This window comes from Aquarana catesbeiana, linkage group LG03 (assembly GCF_042186555.1).
Source record: "Aquarana catesbeiana isolate 2022-GZ linkage group LG03, ASM4218655v1, whole genome shotgun sequence".
NCBI classification, from domain to species: domain Eukaryota; kingdom Metazoa; phylum Chordata; class Amphibia; order Anura; family Ranidae; genus Aquarana; species Aquarana catesbeiana.
Window position 1 is genome coordinate 622,251,982 of NC_133326.1, and position 19,919 is coordinate 622,271,900.

Sequence of the window (19,919 nt, forward strand, 5' to 3'; positions counted from 1 at the left end):
AAACAGAATAGAAAGGGCAGAGATCTGTCATTTGATGGTATCAAGAGCCAAGTGACTGAAAAAAAGAAGATCCATCTCATTGAGAACCTCCTGAGGTGAAAGCCCATAGACTAATTCCAAGCAAAGAAACTGCATTGGTCGAAGTGACAGACTGATCCACAAGCTTTAAAGTGGTGCGCACTGCATCAATATGGGCCAAAATGGTCACCTTTAACATTAGAGTGATAGCAGAAAACTGTGACTCCTCAGGATAAAAAATTCATCAAAGACTCGCATGACTCAATCTTACAAAATTCTCAATAGTCAATGGCTCAGCAGCTGCAGGCAAATCGGTCACAGAATATTTGGAAAGTGATACTGTAGCCTCTGCAATCTGAGTCTGAAAAATAGTGTGTAATTAGTGTCATGCATGTTTGTAGTAAAAACCTCAGCTGAGAGCGCAGAGGACCCAGCGACACCCAAGAGAGCTGAAGAGGATTCTTAAGGAGAGACTCCAATACCAGAGGGTAGCAGATTTTTAGGCTACTGATGTCGCCACAACCAGGAGGACATGCTGCAAACAGTCTCCAAACCAGAGCAGCGGTTGGATGCTTCCTTGATGCTGTTTGGTGGGAAAAATAGATTGAAGTGGGCACTTGGCACTCCATCCAGCAGATGACACCTGCACTTAGTCTTACAGAGTTAGCCCCTTCTGCAAACCTGTCAGGAAACAATAAATACTTGCCCCCAGTGGCCAATAAAAATGAGGGAACTTGTGCTGCCTGGCTCAAATGGCCCACTCACTAATTGGGTGTTCAGAGACAGGGCAAGCGTTAAGGCAATGGCAGTGGTCAGGACCTGAAAACTGCTTTACAGCTAACCAGAACTAGTCTAGAAAGGGACCATGTGGGGCCCAGTGCCTAAGGGTGACTTCCAGTCTCAGGCAAGCCCAGTCCAGGAGGTCAGGTGCAGTAGAGTCTAAAAGCCAGGCTAGGGACAACTGCATTGAGTAGATGTAAGTCAGTGGGAAATACCAGCAGAAGTGTATAGAAGAATCTTGACCAAGGGTAAAAAAAAGTTGCTAGAAAAAGCACAGTTTAGTCTTTAAAACAGCAGAGAGCTGAAAACCACATTCCTAGGACATTAGCAAAAAACCAAGACATACTGGTAAATATGAGGGATGTACCCTGAACTGGACTACATTTTTTTTGCAAGTATTTTAACCCAGAGATTTAAGACTTCCATGTCCCTCAAAATACAAAAAGGAAATACATGTTTGTAATGTGTAAACAAGTGCATTTTAAGGTCTTCCTAGAATTTACCTGTTTTAGTCATGGATCCACTTCATTACTTCTGCTTATGATGCTTTACGGTTTCTCATTTCAGCATTCATCTTACAGACATTTCCCATTACAATATTCAAGAAAACAGTGTAGAACTTACTATAAAAACATTCTTTATTGATTACAGTGTAATTTATTTTTTACAGGTTTAATAAAAATCCTTCAATAACTTCAAACAGTACAAAAGAGTTGAAAGCTCAAACAAACATGGCATACATACTGTATGGGAAAGATGCTAAACATTTCCATTATTGAGAAATGAATCAATGGTCTTGGCAGAACTTTGCAGTTTTCTCTTATTGCAATGTACCAGTATCTTGGCTCCAATGGAATTATTCGTTAAATAGGGTCACTTGTTAGAAAAATAAAGTAGTGCGTTTGGAAAAAAATAATATTCCTACTTTCCTTCATGAGTGCTTGCCTGGAAATCTTCAAGGCTAAATACAACAGAAAAGTCTGTACTGTGTATGTGCTTGTCAGGCAACATGTTGGTCTAAATTTTACATGGAACATTCTAGTACCAAAACTAATTTAAAGGCTCTGGAGACTGACAGCAGATAACATGGGCAAGAGCATCCAGGTCCATGGGGACAGAAACCTAATTCCAAACACTGAAATCTTATTGTCTTTCTACCCGACATAAAGAAGCTAAAAAAATTAGTGATCATGGTCCCTATGAGGCAAGTAAAATTCTAAAATAGAATGCAGGACTTTATTAGTTTTGGGCAGAGTGGGAAGGGGTTAAAACGTCTGCCATCCTTTTCTGTGTACTCTTTGTGGAGATTTTCTCCCACTTCCTGTCCCCATGAACATTGTCCTACTTTATGTCACTATCTGTCCATGTGATCATTGTCCAACTCTACAACACTTCCTGTCCTCATGATCATTGCCCAACTTTATGACACTTCCTGTCCCCATGACCATTGCCCAACTTTACAACACTTCCTGTCTCCATTATCACGCTTCGTCACCAACAAAAAGATCTGCCAGGACAGGAAGTAAGGAGAATCCTGCCCATTTAAAAAACAGTACTAAGGACCTGCCTGAGGTTCTTGCCTTTCCATTTCCACGTTAAAGACCAAATAAAGTCATAAGAATAGATATGCAGTTAGACTAACAGTATTAATTTCCAATTGCGTCTCCATGTACATAGGGTGTTTAAATTTGATTGAGCTGTCCAATAGGCGGCACTAAAAATGACCCAATGCACTCATTAATACACGTAGACCTTGTCAGACACGCCCCATTGCCTTCTATGCCATGTGCTGAGGGGCGTGGCTGTAACTCAGCTCTGCCAGTACAGAGCACTGCAGTATGAGGGCATGAAGCAGCATTTTTACTCAGAGAAAAGGGTATTTTAAAGCATTTCCAAGCAGCAATCAGTAACAAATAAAACCACACGGGTGGTACAGGGCTATAAAAAGATTAAAAAGTGTGAGACTTCAGTTAGGCTTTAAGACAAGACTGCGTTTGTTGGGCATGAAAAAAAGGGATAAATATATAGTTTATCCTTCAATATCCAACAACGCATCAAATTCTGTGTTTGACTAGTTACTAGAAGGCACAGCATCACCGTAGCTCCAGTCAATAAAAAGTCCCCCCCTCCATGACTGCAGACAGCAAAGAACAAATATCCCTTTCACTTTCAGAAATAAGAACCAGTCTGTTTAAAACTGGGTTTCATGTTTAAGCTAACAGAAGATCTCCTGGTGGGACTTGATCATTACCTGTGAACCTGCAACACTTCTGCTGCAAATAATACAAAATTTGATCTCACTTTCCTGAAACACATTCACCAAACAACGCACTGGGCATTTTTTGGACAAAATATCCTACAAAGCAATGTTTTGTGATCTCTCGCAACCACATTCCAAAAAGTAACAAACCTTCTGAAACTAAACTATGCATGCATGGAATTTTGTGCGTCGGAATTGTGTACACATGATTGGGATTTTCCGACAACAGATTTTGTTGTCGGAAAATTTGAGATCCAGCTCTCAAATTTTTGTTGTCGGAAATTCCAACAGAAAATATCTGATGGAGCCTACACACGGTCAGAATTTCTGACAACAAGCTCACATCGAACATTTGTTGTCGGAAATTCCGACCATGTGTACAGGGCATTAGGGTTTAATTTTACTTTAACTTGATCTGCTACAATAAATTGACATTCACGTTTCAGCTGCTATGAAAACAAGAATGTTATGGACCGCCCCGGGACAGAAAAGATTTTTGGACATGTTATTACTGTTGAGATAAAGAAGAAATTACATCTCATATGTTTACATTGTATAATTGGCTGTCAGACATTATACAGCAGTAGATATGACAGCAATTGTGTCCAAGTCAATACATACATTGCAAACGGAAAACTGCAAACAGCTGTCAGTCAAGTTATATATCACTGATTAAAATAAAAATGTAAAAGCAACAATGGTCTTATAATCAAAATCAATTCATTATTTCATTAAAAAAAAATCATTGCATTTCATAATGCTAAAGTTGCAAACAGCCGCATCACTTAAAGTCAGGTATGTTCTGATTCGTTATGATTTGTCCACAAAACGGGTGACTGGATTAATGACCAAGGAGTCCATTTATAAATGTTTTCACATAATAGTTACACATTTTAAATTTAGTTTACAAATGTGTGAATCTTGTGTGAAAACATTTATAGATAGACCCTGAAGTGAAGCTGCCAAAGCACCTTAAAAGACTTTAAAAGGACCTGCACTTTTTTTTAGCTTACCACAATGATTCTTATCTGTGCTTTGCAGTGTGCTAAAATGCAGATCTCAGGGATGTGTCAGGGTGCCATTCAAAATGAATGGCATCACAATGCAGTGCAGTTCATGTATTTCCTTACAGGCTACGTTCACCTTTAAGTAAAAGATAATAAATGCATATATCTTTGCAGGTATAAAATGTGCATTTATTATTATTAATTTCTTTTTTTTTTTACATAGGAGCCTGCAAAGTATTGCATCTGTGATCAGTGGATCGTGGGTGCAATCTCAGGCTCCTGCACACTCTCCCTCTGCTTTCTCCCTTTACCTCTGTACGGGCTTTTAGTTAGTAAGCTGGAGGAGGATTCAATTGACTACGAGCACGCTGATTGGCATACTCGTAATCCATTGAGAACAACAAGCTGTCTGCCTTGGTGGCAGATGGGACTTGTAGTTTCTTCATTCGCAGATCTCTCCCAGCATCACTACGCCAGTTTTATATGTGACAGCGGGTCCCAGGGAGAGGAACCCCTTGCCCACTTTCACAGGGAGGTGTACTGAAACATGTTACACACTAAAAGGTGAACTTATCCTTTAATGCAAATAAGGGCATCCCTTTGGCCTTTAAAAAAATTGCTAGGTAAACCCTTTCTAGGTGAATTTTGTCCTTCAAACCTCCAGCTAGTTTTTAAGGAAAGTGTAATGAAGTCTGTTAACAGACCCTTGTGAAATGGAGATATTTCCTGTACATGTCTGTGGAAGATGAAGAGGAAGACTCATCAAGGAAAACAGTGGCTGCTCGATGGACACACTGGTTGACTTCTTCCTAACCTTCTGGAAATTGTCACTAGTCTATTGGAAAAACACGTTTGTACTATATTCAGAAACAAGTAGGAATAACCCTGTCCCTGTGCTTTGTAATCCCTATTATTTGCCCCGTGACATGATTACAAGGGCTACAAGAGATCCATGGGAGCCAGGGGGAGGGGTCCACAGGGTACCCTGTATTATTTTCACATATGTGTCCACATAAAAGCCTAATATCCCCCATACTCTGTAACCAGAGGCAGGGGGTGTGTCAGTGCAGAGAAAAAAATGGACAGATCTCTGTACTGCTCTCACAGCTCACTTTCCTGCAGGGCTGGACTAACAGAGGTGGGTGGTTCTAAGCTCAGCAGAGAAATAGAGGAAGGCTGGACTAGCGGAGGAGGGCAGTCCTGAGTTGAGCTGCGGAGAGCAGTAAAATGGAATAGTGCAGGTGGGTGGTTGTGAGTAAAACGGAGCAATAGAGGAAGACTGGACTAGTGCAAAAGGGTGGTTATGAGTTGATGGGCTAGTGGAAGTGGGTGTTTCTAAGTTGTACGGAGCCATAGAGGAAAGCTGGACTAGTGGAGGAGGGCGATTCTGAGTTGTGCTAAGCAGAATAGATAGGCTTGACTAGTTGAGTAGGGCGGTTCTGAGTCGTGCTGAGCAGAAGAGGAAGGCTGGACTAGCAAAGGAGGGCAGTTCTGAGTTGAACGCAGCAATAGAGCAAGCCAAGACTAGTGGAGGAGGGTGGTTCTGAGTTGAGCTTGAGCAATAAATTAGTGGAATCGGGTGGTTCTAAGTTGTATGGAGCCATAGAGGAAAGCTGGACTAGTGGAGGAGGGTGGTTCTGAGTTGTGCTGAGCAGAAAAGGAAGGCTGGACTAGCGATGGAGGGCAGTTCTGAATTGAGCAGTGCAGAGCAGTAGAGCAGGCTGGACTAGTAGGAATTGGGTGGTTCTAAGTTGTATGGAGCCATAGAGGAAAGCTGGACTAGGGAAGGAGGGCGATTCTGAGTTGTGCTAAGCAGAATAGATAGGCTTGACTAGTAGAGGAGGGCGCTTCTGAGTCATGCTGAGCAGAAGAGTAAGGCTGGACTAGCAAAGGAGGGCAGTTCTGAGTTGAGCAGTGCAGAGCAGTAAAAGGGGGCTGGACTAGTGGAGGTGGGTGGTTATGAGTTGTGCCAAGCAGAATAGGTAGGCTGGACTAGTGGAGGAGGGTGGTTCTGATTTGAGTGAAGCAGTAGAGGAAGGCTAGACTGGTGGGGGTGGGCTCATGTGAGCTGTGTAGAGCATCAGAGGGACCTGAACCAGCGAAGATGGGCAGTTCTGAGCAGGTATTGCCAAGGCTAGACTGCCTCTTTCAATACAACACTCTCCCTGCATCAAGCAGCAAAGTGATATCAACACTGAAAGAAAAAAAACAGGGGCATTGATGCAAACTATCTCCCAGCCCATACAGAGCTGGATGGGGTGACTGGTTGTGTATACAGGACGATACACTCTATAAGGCTGGCAATGCTGCTCTTGACTTGGAATTGCTGAAAACTGGGGCAAGCAGCAGAGGAAAGCCTCAAGTATCCTAGCAAGGGGCATTAATGGCTGCGTTGGAGGTTGGAGGATACATTTGCTTTACATTTTAGATCTGGTGAAGTGATTTCTTTTTTTTTTTCAAAAAAAGCTAAAAAAAAAAAAAGACTTTGAATTAACCTTAAAACATTTTTTTAAGGAACATGACAATGTTTTTTAGAGCAACCAATTAGATACTTTTATTTCTAACAAGCACTAGAAAACTACCAGATTAGGTTGCTATTTGCAATATGGCAATGGATCACTAGCTTTTTAGATGGGTCTCAATGTAGGCCTCAAGTACACACAAAACAGTGCTTTCTGTGGTTGGCTAATATGCAGATTATCAGTTCCCTAATAGGGGAATTGTCCATCGGTCACATGAACAGTAGGGTCAGCGACACCAGAATGGCCGTGTGCACTATTTGAAAGGGACGGGCACACTTTCAGCACATACAGTGTAATTATTTCCAGCATTGTACATTGATACAGTGTACAACGTCACTGGGACACACACCATGTAACTACTACATGCAATATTATGATGGAGCATGATATAACGCATACTGTTACTAGGAATGAAGAGAATGTGTAAAATATAACTGGGCAGTTTGAAGCGATTATTCTATAGCTGGCAGCTAGTTAGTTCTGTACTTTTTTAGCTGTCAAGGTACAAAGGCATGCTGGGAGTTGTAGTTCTTTATCAGCTAGGTGTCTGTACATTGCCTAGCTCCTTGAAGTGCAGGCTCAATGAGACTTATTCTTTATATCATTCCTCTGAAACCACAAAATGTATTTTATTGGTTTTGTACACCAAACGTCTAGATACCTGTACCACGTATAAAAAAAAAATCTCAATTCTCAATAAATCCTACTAAACCTTACTCTATATTCAATCTTGTATCAATAAATATGTGCCATAGTAAAAGGTAAATATATTTTATATATGTGGGATGCCAAAAAATCTTTAGAGTGGAGAGCAAATACCATTATACTCTGGACACTGTGGTATTTATGTTTGCAAGCCACTCATAAAAAGCTGGCCATGGTGTGCAGTCTGCAGTATTGCATGGAGTGGTCATTGCAGCCTAATTTGTGATTGGAGGAGAGGCTGGTCACAAACAACGGTTTTCCTTCAGGTCAGTGAACTGTCATTTGCACAATGTGGGATACTGCCACCTTGTGGCCAAACTGCACAATGACGGGCACGCTTTTTGGCAGCAGGACTACTTTCAATACTGTAAATAGGATATCATCTCAACACATAATAATATTTCAAATTTTACCTAAAAACTGCAGTTATTAGGCAATCAAAACTATGTACCATCAAAACAAATATGATTTACTCATAACTGAAATTAAAAATAATTTCACAAACAAGAGAGATTCAAGCTGTTAAACGGTTATGGGTGAATTTCAAACATACATTCTTCAAAAAAAAAAAAAAATTCATTTATGTGCTACTTCAAGTACATTATTGAAGAAAATAATTCTCATAGAGTGTATAACAGAGCAGAGTAAAATACATCTGAAGTTTAAAATAGAGAAAACTCTGAATTATGTAAAATGTACTACATATTATTCTTACTACATTGTAAAATAATCTGATCAACCACAAGTTCTGAACCTCATTTTGCTTTCAAGAAATTCCACAAGTGAAAAACTGCAAAAAAGAGAATTATAGCCACAGTTTTTTCAGGCTGAACATTTTTCTAAAAAAAAAAAAAAAAAAAAAAAATATTGCTTATGATGCCTTTTATCCATTGTGCACACAGGCAAACCTGTAAAGTCCAAGGCCATTCCAACATTAACAGAAAAAGGACACTTGGCACCGACACCCTTTCCTTCAGATTTGGGGTCCCTCTAATGAAATCATGCCTTCACAGACAGGACAGGAGCCCACCTCAATGGATGACAACCCCCTCCTGCTAAAAACTGCAGAATTTGGGGCCACAGATAGAAACAAATCATACAATTATGGAAAAGTATAGCTAAATTATAATTATCAAGGATAAAATAATGTATGTGCTTCCCAATCCCCTACCTATGAGGCCTCTCTCGTATGTTAAAACCCAAAGTCAGCCAATTTAGGATAGATTGGGGAAGAGTTAGAACATGTAAGGTAACTATTTGGCCTGCGGCCGAGCTATGGAGCTTTCCCTTCACTTCCTGGCCCTTCTTAATCGGACAGGAAGTAAGGGGAATCTCTCCAATGAGGAGACAGAAGTAACAAGAACACACCATTCCGGCATAGCTGAGGGGGGTTTCAACCCCAGGCAGGTTTTTGTTCCTGTGTCCCCATTGGAGATATCTTCCCTCACCTCCTGTTTTGGCGTGTGAGGCTACATTCAAATCTCTACACCGTTCAAGCATTGCAACTGCAGGGCCTTTTGCCAGGAACACAATCAAAGATGCAGCATGTAAAATTTCTTTTTTGTAAACGCATCACAGTAAAGGTCAGAGGACTGAATGTGTTCACAAGGTGTCACCAGGACAGGTATCATGGAGAAATCTTTCCAACTAGAACACAAACGCAATAAAAACCTGTCAAAGGTTCTAAACTTTCCTTCACTCTATCCAAAACTATAACAAATAGCTGGAGTTCAAGTTTACAACACTGCAAGGGCACAGACCTTACATCTCAATGACAAAAGCTGATCTCTATGATCCACATAGGTGTCAATACTTAAGCTTTGCAAAAGTCCGCTTGTTTACCAAGAACTGCTCCTTGTGCTTACTAAAGTCATTGCGGTTTCTGTGTTGGAACACACGCAAAGCCTAACTGAATCTTCATTTTAAATCAGATAAATACATTCTATGAACATCAAAAAAAAAAAAGGGTGTGCGAAGGCTTGTTTTTTTTTTTTTTTTTTTGTGAAAGCAGCAACATCCTAAGTAGAAAAGCGCCAGCACGTTGCAGAGGAGGACCCTTGCTTTCTATGTGATAGAAGTGGTCTCTCTGCAGGGATCCAACAAACCCCTGCTGAATAATAGCTAGAGTACTGCAATCAGCAGAGAGCATGATATGCTAAATTCAGAATTATACATCTGACTGAAAAATGGGTGTGTCCGAACCTCGGCAGAGAGACCAGTGCTTCCACATAGAGAGCAAGGGTCCTTCTCTGCAACATGCTGGCAGGAGATGGGCTTTTCTACTCAGGATGTGGCTGCTATGTAAAGAAAACAAACTTTAATTTTGATGCATCTAGAATGTGTTTAGAAGATTTAAATTGAAAGTTTAATTAGGCTTTAAGATGAAGTACACACTTACAAGAAAAGAAGAGGCTTCCATTAATACTGAAGTACAAGTCCTCAGAATGGTCAGATTTTCCCAGTGTGAGCTCAGTGTTACAAACTTTTTTAAAGAGGAACCGTTCCCCTTGTATATCAACCTTGTGCTGCCGGGAATTCAGTGACGGAATATTTTACAGGACAGCTTTTTGCCAAGTACTGGAGAAACAACGAGAACAATAAAGTGTTCATAAGCCATACATTCCTATAAAACTATAAATCGTCATTCGTTAAGGGAAAATCATAAAGAAACACTGTTTACTCAGTGAATGACCTGGTGAAGTATTGATAGAGAAATCTCTCACAGTATAAAAAGGCTCCTCAAAGGTGAATGATTTACCTCTGAATGCTTTCCAGTGGTTACTCTTGACTAAGCATTGCTAGAATTATAAATCTCTCCCTGTTATGTCCCAAAGAAGAGGTGATTATTAAGGTTTCGGAAGAATTACAGGAAACAAATGATTATGATTTCAAGTTCCATTAGCTCACTTCTTGATCGCCATAAAATTTCTGTGTCATGTACGGTATGGACAGATTGGTACCAGGGACCTGCACATGTAGAAAAGCTCCAAGGTTGCCTGCAAGCGTAGATTGTAAATTATTTTCCATACTTTTGTTCAGGAGCATTGTTTGCCATTCGCTCTGACTGTGGCATCTTGCTCAGCACTGGCCAGGAGGTCTATGCTGAAGGAAGGGCACCACAAGCTGTGGATATTAAGATCAGTTCATATTTTTTGAAGACATTCTTTGTTATATTTTCTCAGTTGATAACGTCTGTGCCTTTCAGAAACACACGTGTACCTAGTCAGTTTAAGAAGTCACATGATAAAATGCTAACAGGAGGCATAGGACAGGCGTTATACTGGTGGGGCAGGGGGTGGGCGTGCTGGGGTGATGTTAGGTTGAGGTTCCCTTTGAGGAGGTGGTGGGGGCCTGTAAAGATAATAGAAGGAAAAACACATTACCAATTGGCTGATAACATAAACAGAGTTGAAAACATTCCTTTAGTGACCTGATATCAATGGTTAATTGCTCAGACCACATTTAGATGCTTTAATTAACTCAACTGTACCTTTCTGGCTAATTTGCCTACCTAAATCATTTTTAAGGTGGCATCAATACTGCTTATCCACCTATAAGTCAATGGGAATACAAAAAGCAAGTTGATGTAGCATAGAAGCAGGTCTACTGCAGGTCAAATTCACAATGGATTCTGAATGATCTTTGGGTGGGAGCAGCTAGTTTTCCAATAAGCTGCTTATGGTATTCTTAGCACTGGGCTATGGAATGTCAATATAGTAATTCTGGATGTGTAGTGGATTTGGTGGACTAGAGCTATCAAAAGCTGCCAAGCCTCCAACCATCTGACCCAGGGAAAACAATGGGTAGAAAGTCAAGCAATACCTCTACATAAATGAGAACCACAATAATATTTTTAAAGATTCAGCTGCTCACCATTCAGTTAGCTGTCCATTCTATCTAACAATCAGAATGATCCTCCTGTGCTTAAACAGCCAAACACACTTTCTAATAACCTCATCACTAGCCATGTGTGCTGCAATCACAGCCCGACTGATTCTATACTACTATTACTACTGCTTGTCATCTGGACAGATGCTTTAAGGTTTGCCTCTTAATTATTTAGGCCGGTGCTGGACTGGCTAGTTGGCACCTGCAGTGAAATGGTGGAGTCCTGGAGGAAACAAAGAAGGTAAGTTCTCTCTGTGACTTCCTAGCTGGTACGGATCTGATGGGAGGTCCTATAACTGTAGAATAGTAAATGGCCTGAGAACTTGGAAAGACACACCATCGCAGCGGGGAATGCTGAAGGTTTCGCTGGACTCATCCAGACTCAACAACCTGATAAAGCTCCAGAGGTGGTCACCTCTTCTCCTCAGCTTGGCCAACAAGAGATTAGTTAACTGATGCACAATCCAGCTTAATTACAGACAGATCAGGAGATAAACAGGTTTATGAAAACACCAAGACCTATGCAAAAACTTCCTGGCTTAACAATTTTGGGAAGAAAGGATTGGTCTGGTTGGATTTGTTTTAGCCATTAGCTATCACTCTGAAGGATCAACACATCAAGCAGGTAATAGAACTAAGCTTGGCACTTGGATTCCATCAGTTGGTCTTCCGGGCTATGTCACTCTCACAATACCTTTGCAGGGGGTCTCTGCCACCTCTTTCTAATATCAGACTACTAACATATTTTATATCAGAGAGCAGATGCCTGCTTCCATCCACCCTGGTATGTGCTATGAGAAAACAGCTTTGCCTAGTTGTGTAAAACAAATGGAGAAAGTCCATGCTGGTCACATCCAAGCACTAGAATGAGTAGGCAAACATCAGCGGTTTTCCACAGAGTACTATGATGTGTGAAACGCTTTAAGGCCACATTTGCCTAATGCTGGTGTGTGCCTACTGATTCTAATAAACCTTCCAAAGTTTGGATATGACCAGCAAAGACCTTCATCTGTATTGCCGTTTAAATCAGCCTATACTCTGGACCCTTGCATCAGCTATATAACACATGACCAATGAGATCTTACAAAAGCAATTTTTATATGAATACATTACCCTATGCAAAATAAAATAAAAAAAAAAGGTTACTTATATGTTTTGGCCCACTTTAATAATAATAAAAAAAACAAAGTTGACCACACTTACCGGGATGGTGTGTGTTGAGGCTGTCTTCCCACATATGTAGGGACAGGATAGTTATTCTGTGGATATGACTGCAAAGGAACAAAGCAAACATTTTTATGTAAGGTTTCTAAAGCTCTAGAGATGTTTCCTTATACATGCAGAGCTGCACTGACAAAACAGATTGGATTATCAGATAGAGCTTTAAAGCCCAACTATGGCCAACACTTTGTATTTAGTTTTGCATACAACTGATAAGGGTTAGAGCCTCTGACAGATATCTGTTACCCTGTTTCCCCGAAAATAAGACCTAGCGTGACTGTCGGTGATGGCTGCAATATAAACCCTACCCCCCAAATAAGCCCTACCCTGTTTCCCCAAAAATAAGCCCTACCCTGAAAGTAAGACCTACAAGGACTTTAACTACAGCTTATTTGGGGGGTAGGGCTTATATTGCGGCCATCACCGACAGTCACACTAGGTCTTATTTTCGGGGAAACAGGGTACCAAATGAAAACAAAAAGGAAACAGGAACAGCACTATTATTGAACTGACCATGTTCACTGTTTATCATATGGCGAGCGTAGGACTTTCCCTTTAGTTTTTATATTTTGTGATACCTTAGGGGTATCTGTTCTTGAGATTCCAACAGCTGCTGCTTAATAACATAAGCCGTGCTTTGTCAGATCTGAGCTACTCATTCAGTTTTTTAAAAAAACCTTTAGGTACCCATTACCATCTGTTTCCCTATATGACAGATTTCTCCTTACTTCCTGTCAGTACAGGAGAAAATGGGACATATTAACAATGGAAAAACAACAAAAACACAGAGTAAGAAAGGCTAGAATGTTTGTTATCATCGCTCTACTTTAAAAGGTGACAGCCGCTACCCCCCTGCATTCCTTTATATGGCGACAACTGCACCCCCATTTCTTGTATGGCAGTCACAAGAAGAGGAAGGCTGGAAAAATCTCCTTCAAGGACAGAAATAAAAACGAACAGATATTTTAACGGTTTCCTACTCTACCCAAAACTAGAAACAAATAAAATTAGGATATTGTAAGGGTTTATCTTGACTTTTGTAGAATTTAGAGATGTAATGAGAAAATATGGTTGTATCTTTAAGATGTTGAAACAGTTTACAGCTTAACTTAAAGTGGTTGTAAAGCCTTAAGTTTTTTTACCTTAATGGATTCTCTGCATTAAAGTGGTTGTAAACCTCAGACATGAAATATGAACAAAGCATATCTCTCTATATTGTGCAGCTGTCTCAATACAGAACACTAAGTGTAATTTCTGTCTGCTGCTTCATTCCTTTGCCATCAGCATGAATCACTTCTGACAAGTTTTTCTGACACCAAGAGAAAAAAAGGTGACAGGGAAGGGACTTCCAGCTGATTGACAACCTCTGCTCTGTTCCCGTGTGAAGGGGGTGTGTCCCTTCCCTCCAATCAGCTCTTCTTACTGAGCTCTGCAGAATATATTTCAGCTATTTTTTCTGCCCACTCAGACAAACTTTATAAACTCCGCACTTTGAACGGATGTAGAGAAGAGAAGACTGCATATAAACAGGTACAACTTATGTAGGAGGATTTGTTTCAACTCTGTGCATCACCTGAGGCTAGTCACTTACTGGGTACATGTAGGTGTTTACAACCACTTTAAGGTTGTAGATCGCTATCATATCTCCTCTCAATCGTCTTTTCTCCAGCGAGAATAAATTTAGTGTTTGCAGCCTTTCCTCGTAATTGAGGTCCTCCAATCCCCTTATTAGTTTTGTTGCCCTTTTTTGGACTTTCTCCAGCTCCAGTTTACAGGTCAATGGACAAACAGGGCTCAGGAGCAAGCACGCACAAGTGCCCCCATAACAAGCAGCTTGCTATGGGGGCACTCAGCAGGGGTGGAGGGGCCAGAAGCGCTGGTAGGGGACCTTAGGAGAGGAGGACTGGTGCTGCTCTGTGCAAAACCATTGCTGATTAAGGCATGGTAGAAATTTTTTTGTACTCAGATGCTGAGACATGCTGAAGGAAACCATCAATTAAGTAAAACAACCCTTTCTCTCAGCCTTATTAACTGAGTTGTAAAGGACTTAAATTAGAAATATCTGTCTTGCTCACACAAGGCCACTTACAGGTTCATGAGTTGGTTGGTGGATGTTTCTGTTGGGTCCCATGGGCGGCACATTTCTCGGAGGGGCACTAGATGTTTGTCCACCACCTGGAGGAACATTTTGTTGATTCCTTGGGGGCCCAGACATTGGAGGTATCCTTAAAGGTTGTCCATGTGGAGGATTTCTTGTCTGACCTGTTGGGGGACCATTCCCTCCATTTTTCTGTGGTGGGTTCCTTGGAGGACCAGTCGGAGGATCATTTCTACCAGGAGTCTTCCGTGGTGCTGATCTTTCTCCATCCAGTTTCGCTCTGAAAAAAGAACACCATTTTCAGAATTTGAAGCGCAACTTCAACCAAAACCTTTTTTTCGTGTTGGCCAGACTGGAGAAGCAACAGAACTTCTGTCCTGATTTATCCTCCTCTCCATCTCCATTACATTAGGGGTGAGGGAATTAGTAGTTTACAGAAGATAGCTTGTAAAGATAAACAATGTTAATAATTTCAGTTCAAAACAAGTTACAAACACATGGGATGTTTGGCAAAATCAACATGTGTATTTCTGTACCTGCAGAAATGTTCTTTGCTTGAAAAAGAAAACTAATGCAAACACCACATCTAGGGACTGGCGAATTGCAATATAATAGGATGTTTTATACTGACTATAAATGCCATTTCTTGGAGTCCAATGAGGGACACCGGAAGTTAACCTTTGGGTTATACTGTCACCTACAGGTGGAACGGACACTAGCAAACAAAAACACAGTAGGCCAGCTAAAGTTAACCTCAACCCCCCCCCACTACCAGCATGCCTCAGTCCTGTAGAACCGCTTTACTGAGAGCATGATCATAAACACAAAGGGGTGGGACCTGTGTCCTTTAATAGTTTCCGAACAAAAAAGGATATTACAGTGAATCCATTAAGGGACACAGGAAGTCTTTAACCTTTGGGGTGTCCAAAAGCAGTCAAACAGAGGTGGGCAACACAGAAAACAAATGCTTACAAGCCAGATAAAAACAGACCTCAGGGCTGCCTGAAGGATCTTAGACCTGAAGATAGAATTAAATGAGGCCTAAATGTCCACTTGGTAAAATTTAGTAGCATGGGAACAGAAGAACTGGCGGCAGCTATGCAAATCTGAGAAACAGTTGAAAGGGGGGGGAAGATGATCATAAGCTTGGACGGTGATCTATATCAAATAAATTGTGTGCAGTGCTCAAACCAATTAATATATAAAGCCCCGTACAAAAACGTTTCTCAACTAATAGCTCATTCTTAATTTAAGAGGAATGTAATGAATATACATCCTTCAGCATATATTGCATATTACACATCTGTGAACCATAAATATGGAAGAGTAAATTAAAAAAAAAATGCAAAATGCAATCTAAACACATGTAAACTTTAAAATGCTATTGGATACCACATTTGAAGTGCATTGTGAAGTTCAATTAAGTGTAAATCTCAGTGCTCGATCAATGATAAACTTTTTCATCAAGCCGTATAGTATCTAAAAGCAGCCATCAATCAATCGCCACAAATATAAAGTGTGCTATAACCAGGGTGTTCCAGGTGCTTTTTAAAGCCCTCTGTGCCCCCTTAGTTTGGATTGATTCACCAAATACAGATGACCTTTATATCATAAAAGGTCTTATGGCACTTTTCCCAAAGGACAATATACACCTCCTTAGGCCGAATCTGTCCTACTCGAGGGGCTTTAAACATCCAGCAATCCACATTAGTGCATTAAACAGAGAAAAACAGAAGATATACCCCATAGTGTAAATGTTTACCTTTTTAATACATTAAAATAAGTTAAAACATTTACAGTCTTTTTGGTGCTATACCAGAACCAGCGAAAGCGTCTAGTTTTCTGTGCGTGCTGATGTCACTTACCTTGTTCAATGTGTTTCATCATAGCAGATGTCATCAGGAGCTGCTCCTGATGAACTGTGTTGTAATGAAATGTGTCTGTGCCTGGACGGTACATGCCTAAAAAGGCTGGAATTTTGTCCAGGACCACAATGGATCTTTAATCACCCCTGATGACTGATGTACACCACTGCAATGGCATTGTCCAATTTGAGAATTCACAAATCTGAGACCGGAGAGTCTGCAGTTACTCCTGCGGAAGAACACTCTGATCTGAGCAGTGTCCAGGACTAAACCTAGATACTGCAAATGATGAGTCTGTTCCAGTGACAGACATTTTGCCCAACACTGCCTGCTCTGACTATTCCCTCAATAGGTGATGGTCTAAGTATCCAACAATGGAGCCACTATAGTGCAGCAGGGATAATACTGGGGCCAGCACCTTGGTGAATACCCAAAGGTGCAAACGAGAGGTCAAAGAGCAAGTCCATTAAATAGGATTTTTTATAACAGTTTACCTGTAAAATCCTTTTCTTTCGATGGACATCACGGGACACAGAGCCACAGTAATAACTGATGGGTTATGTAGGTACCACTAGGTATTGGACACTGGTCACACCCTAATCAGGAAGTTCAACCCCCTATATAATCCCTCCCCTTACAGGGATACCTCAGTTTTGTAGCAAAGCAATATAAGTGTATTAGAAGAGGGGCGGGACCTCTGTGTCCCGTGATGTCCATCGAAAGAAAAGGATTTTACAGGTAAGCTGTTATAAAAAATCCTATTTTCTTTCTCGGACATCACGGGACACAGAGCCACAGTAATAACTGATTGGATGTCCCAAAGCAATGCCAACTGAGGGGGGGGAAATCACAACCAAGTAGGGTGCAATCAGACCTGAGGACCTTGTACCGCTGTCTGCAGCACACTACGCCCAAAGGCGATATCCTCATGCCTTCTCACATCCACCTGATAAAATCTGGTGAATGTATGGACTGAAGACCAGGTTGCGGCCTTGCAGATCTGAGCCATAGAGGCCTGGTGATGCACTGACCAAGAAGCACTAATAGCCCTTGTGGAATGTGCCTTGATCTGAAACGGAGGAATCTTCCGTTTCAAACCGTAAGCCTGAATAATCAATTGTCTAATCTATTTAGAAATGGTAGCTTTTGACGCTGCCTGTCCTCTATTGGGACCCTCTGGCAGCACGAACAAAACGTCCGTTTTGCAAATTTGAGCAGTTGCTTCCAGATAGGCCTTGACTGCTCTTACTACATCCAAAGAATGTAGTGATCTTTCTTCCGGAGAACAGGGATCTGGAAAAAAGGAAGGTAGAACAATGTCTTGGTTTAGATGAAAATCTGAAACCACCTTCGGTAAAAAACTAGGATGAGGGCGCAGTACCACTCTATCCTTGTGTACAATCAAGTAAGGCTCTTTGCAGGAAAGAGCTGCTAAGTCCGATACTATTCTAGCAGGAGAGATGGCTACCAGAAAAATGAACTTCCTTGTCAACAAGACCAAAGGAATCTGACGTATTGGTTCAAAAGGCTGTTTCTGTAACACAGACAGAACCAAGTTCAAGTCCCAGGGGTTTAGGGGTGCCTTAACCGGAGGATTAAGACGCATCACCCCCTGCATAAAGTTTCGGACCAAAGAATGTGAAGCAAGTGGCCATTAAAATAATACTGATAAGGCCGAGACCTGGTCCTTGATGGTACTCAAGGCCAGCTTCATCTCTAATCCCAATGGTAGAAAATCAAGAATTCTACCAATCACATATTTTCTGGGATGCCAACCCCTGGATTCACACCAGGATATATAAGCTTTCCAGACTCTATGATAAATCATTCTGGAAGCTGGCTTCCTTGCATTGATCAAGGTAGATATCACAGGACCTGAAAGCCCACGACTCTTCAGAACGTGGATCTCCATAGCCAAACCGTCAAATTTAGCGTTTGCAAGGCAGGATGGAACACTGGACCTTTAGATAACAGGTCTGGGCGTACCGGTAGGGTCCATGGGAAACCCACCGTCATCCTTACTATTTATGCATACCAAGTCCTTCTGGGCCAAGCGGGGGCCACCAGAAGTACTGACATCCTTTCCTGCCTGATCCTGCGAAGGAGTCGTGGCAGTAGCAGAATAGGTGGGAATGCATAAATCAGTGAGAACCAATGCCACGGAATCACCAACGCATCCGTCCCGCATGCAAGAGGATCCCTTGTCCTTGCCACAAATCTTTTTGTTGAATCGGGAAGCAAAGAGATCTACATCTGGAACCCCCCATCTTTGGTATATGGCCCAAAAGACATTGGGATGCAGAGACCATTCCCCTGGGAGTAACTGCTGGCGACTTAGATAGTCCGCCTGCCAGTTCTCTATCCCTGAAATGAAAACTGCCGATATGCATGGCACATGCGTCTCTGCCCAGACTAGGATCTGGTTCACCTCTTTTTGAGCAGCTCGGCTCCGGGTGCCTCCCTGATGATTGACATAAGCCACTGCTGTGGCATTGTCGGACTGAATCCTGACCGGGCAACCCTGTAGCCTGATAGTCCAGGCCTTTAGGGCTAGATATACCGCCCGAATCTCCAGAATTGATGGGTAAGGTCCTCTCAGTCTTGGACCATAGCCCCTGGATCGCAGACTGTTCCAGAACTGCTCCACAACCCGACAGACTGGCATCTGTTGTTACCACCATCCAGGAAACCGGTAGAAAAGATTTCCCCTTCTGCAGGTTTTCGGGTATTAGCCACCAATTGAAGCTCTGACGCACCGCATGAGACAGGTGCATCGGAAAGTCTAATGCCTGAACCTTCTTGTTCCAGGCTGAGAAAATACTGTGTTGCAGCAGTCTTGAATGAAACTGAGCATAGGGAACTGCTTCGAATGAAGACACCATCTTTCCTAGCGGCCTCATACAAAGGCGGACAGAAGGACCCTTCTTGGTCCTGACTGTCAGAATCAGCTCCCTTAAGGCAGTAATCTTTGCCTGAGGAAGAAATACTTTCTCCAGGCCTGTATCTATGATCAGACCCAAATACTCCAGGCTTCTTACTGGTTTTAGGAAAGACTTTTCTAGGTTGATGATCCAACCTAGGTGTTCCAGATACTTGACCGTGGTCCTCAAGTTCCCGTTCAAGGAGGCTACCGACTGGTCTATCAAGAGCAGGTCGTCTACGTATGCTATGACAGTTATACCCTAAACCCTTAATCTGGCCAGAGGAGGAGCCAAGACCTTTGTGAACACTCGAGGTGCAGTGGCTATCCCAAAGGGCAGAGCCACAAATTGGAAATGGCGCCCTCCTATCTCGAAGCGCAGAAACTTCTGATGAGCAGGAAAAATGGGCACATGTAGATATGCATCTCTGATGTCTATCGATGCCAAAAATTCTCCTCCCTGCAGGATGGAGACTACTGTCTGAATTGATGCCATGCGGAAGGACGGAATCCTTAGGATTCGATTCAGATCTCTTAAATCCAGAATGGGTCTGACATCCCCATTTGGTTTTTGGACTGTAAAAAGGTTGGAATAGAAGCCCAATCCTTGATCCTTTGTGGGAACCACCATAATG

At 41.8% G+C, this 19,919-nt stretch overlaps 1 protein-coding gene across 1 annotated transcript in view; it reads right to left on the bottom strand.

Annotated features, from left to right (window-relative positions):
* Window positions 1–1,418: 1,418 nt before the first annotated feature.
* The window catches only part of ADAM9 (ADAM metallopeptidase domain 9), a 197,473-nt gene continuing 178,972 nt past the window's right edge, over window positions 1,419–19,919 (bottom strand). Inside the window, exons 20-22 of the mRNA XM_073622349.1 lie at window positions 14,491–14,779; window positions 12,384–12,451; window positions 1,419–10,643 (exon numbers count right to left, since the gene is read on the bottom strand). Of these exons, the coding sequence (XP_073478450.1) occupies window positions 10,568–10,643; window positions 12,384–12,451; window positions 14,491–14,779 (433 nt within the window). The 3' untranslated portion in view covers window positions 1,419–10,567. The remainder of the gene's footprint in view (window positions 10,644–12,383; window positions 12,452–14,490; window positions 14,780–19,919) is intronic.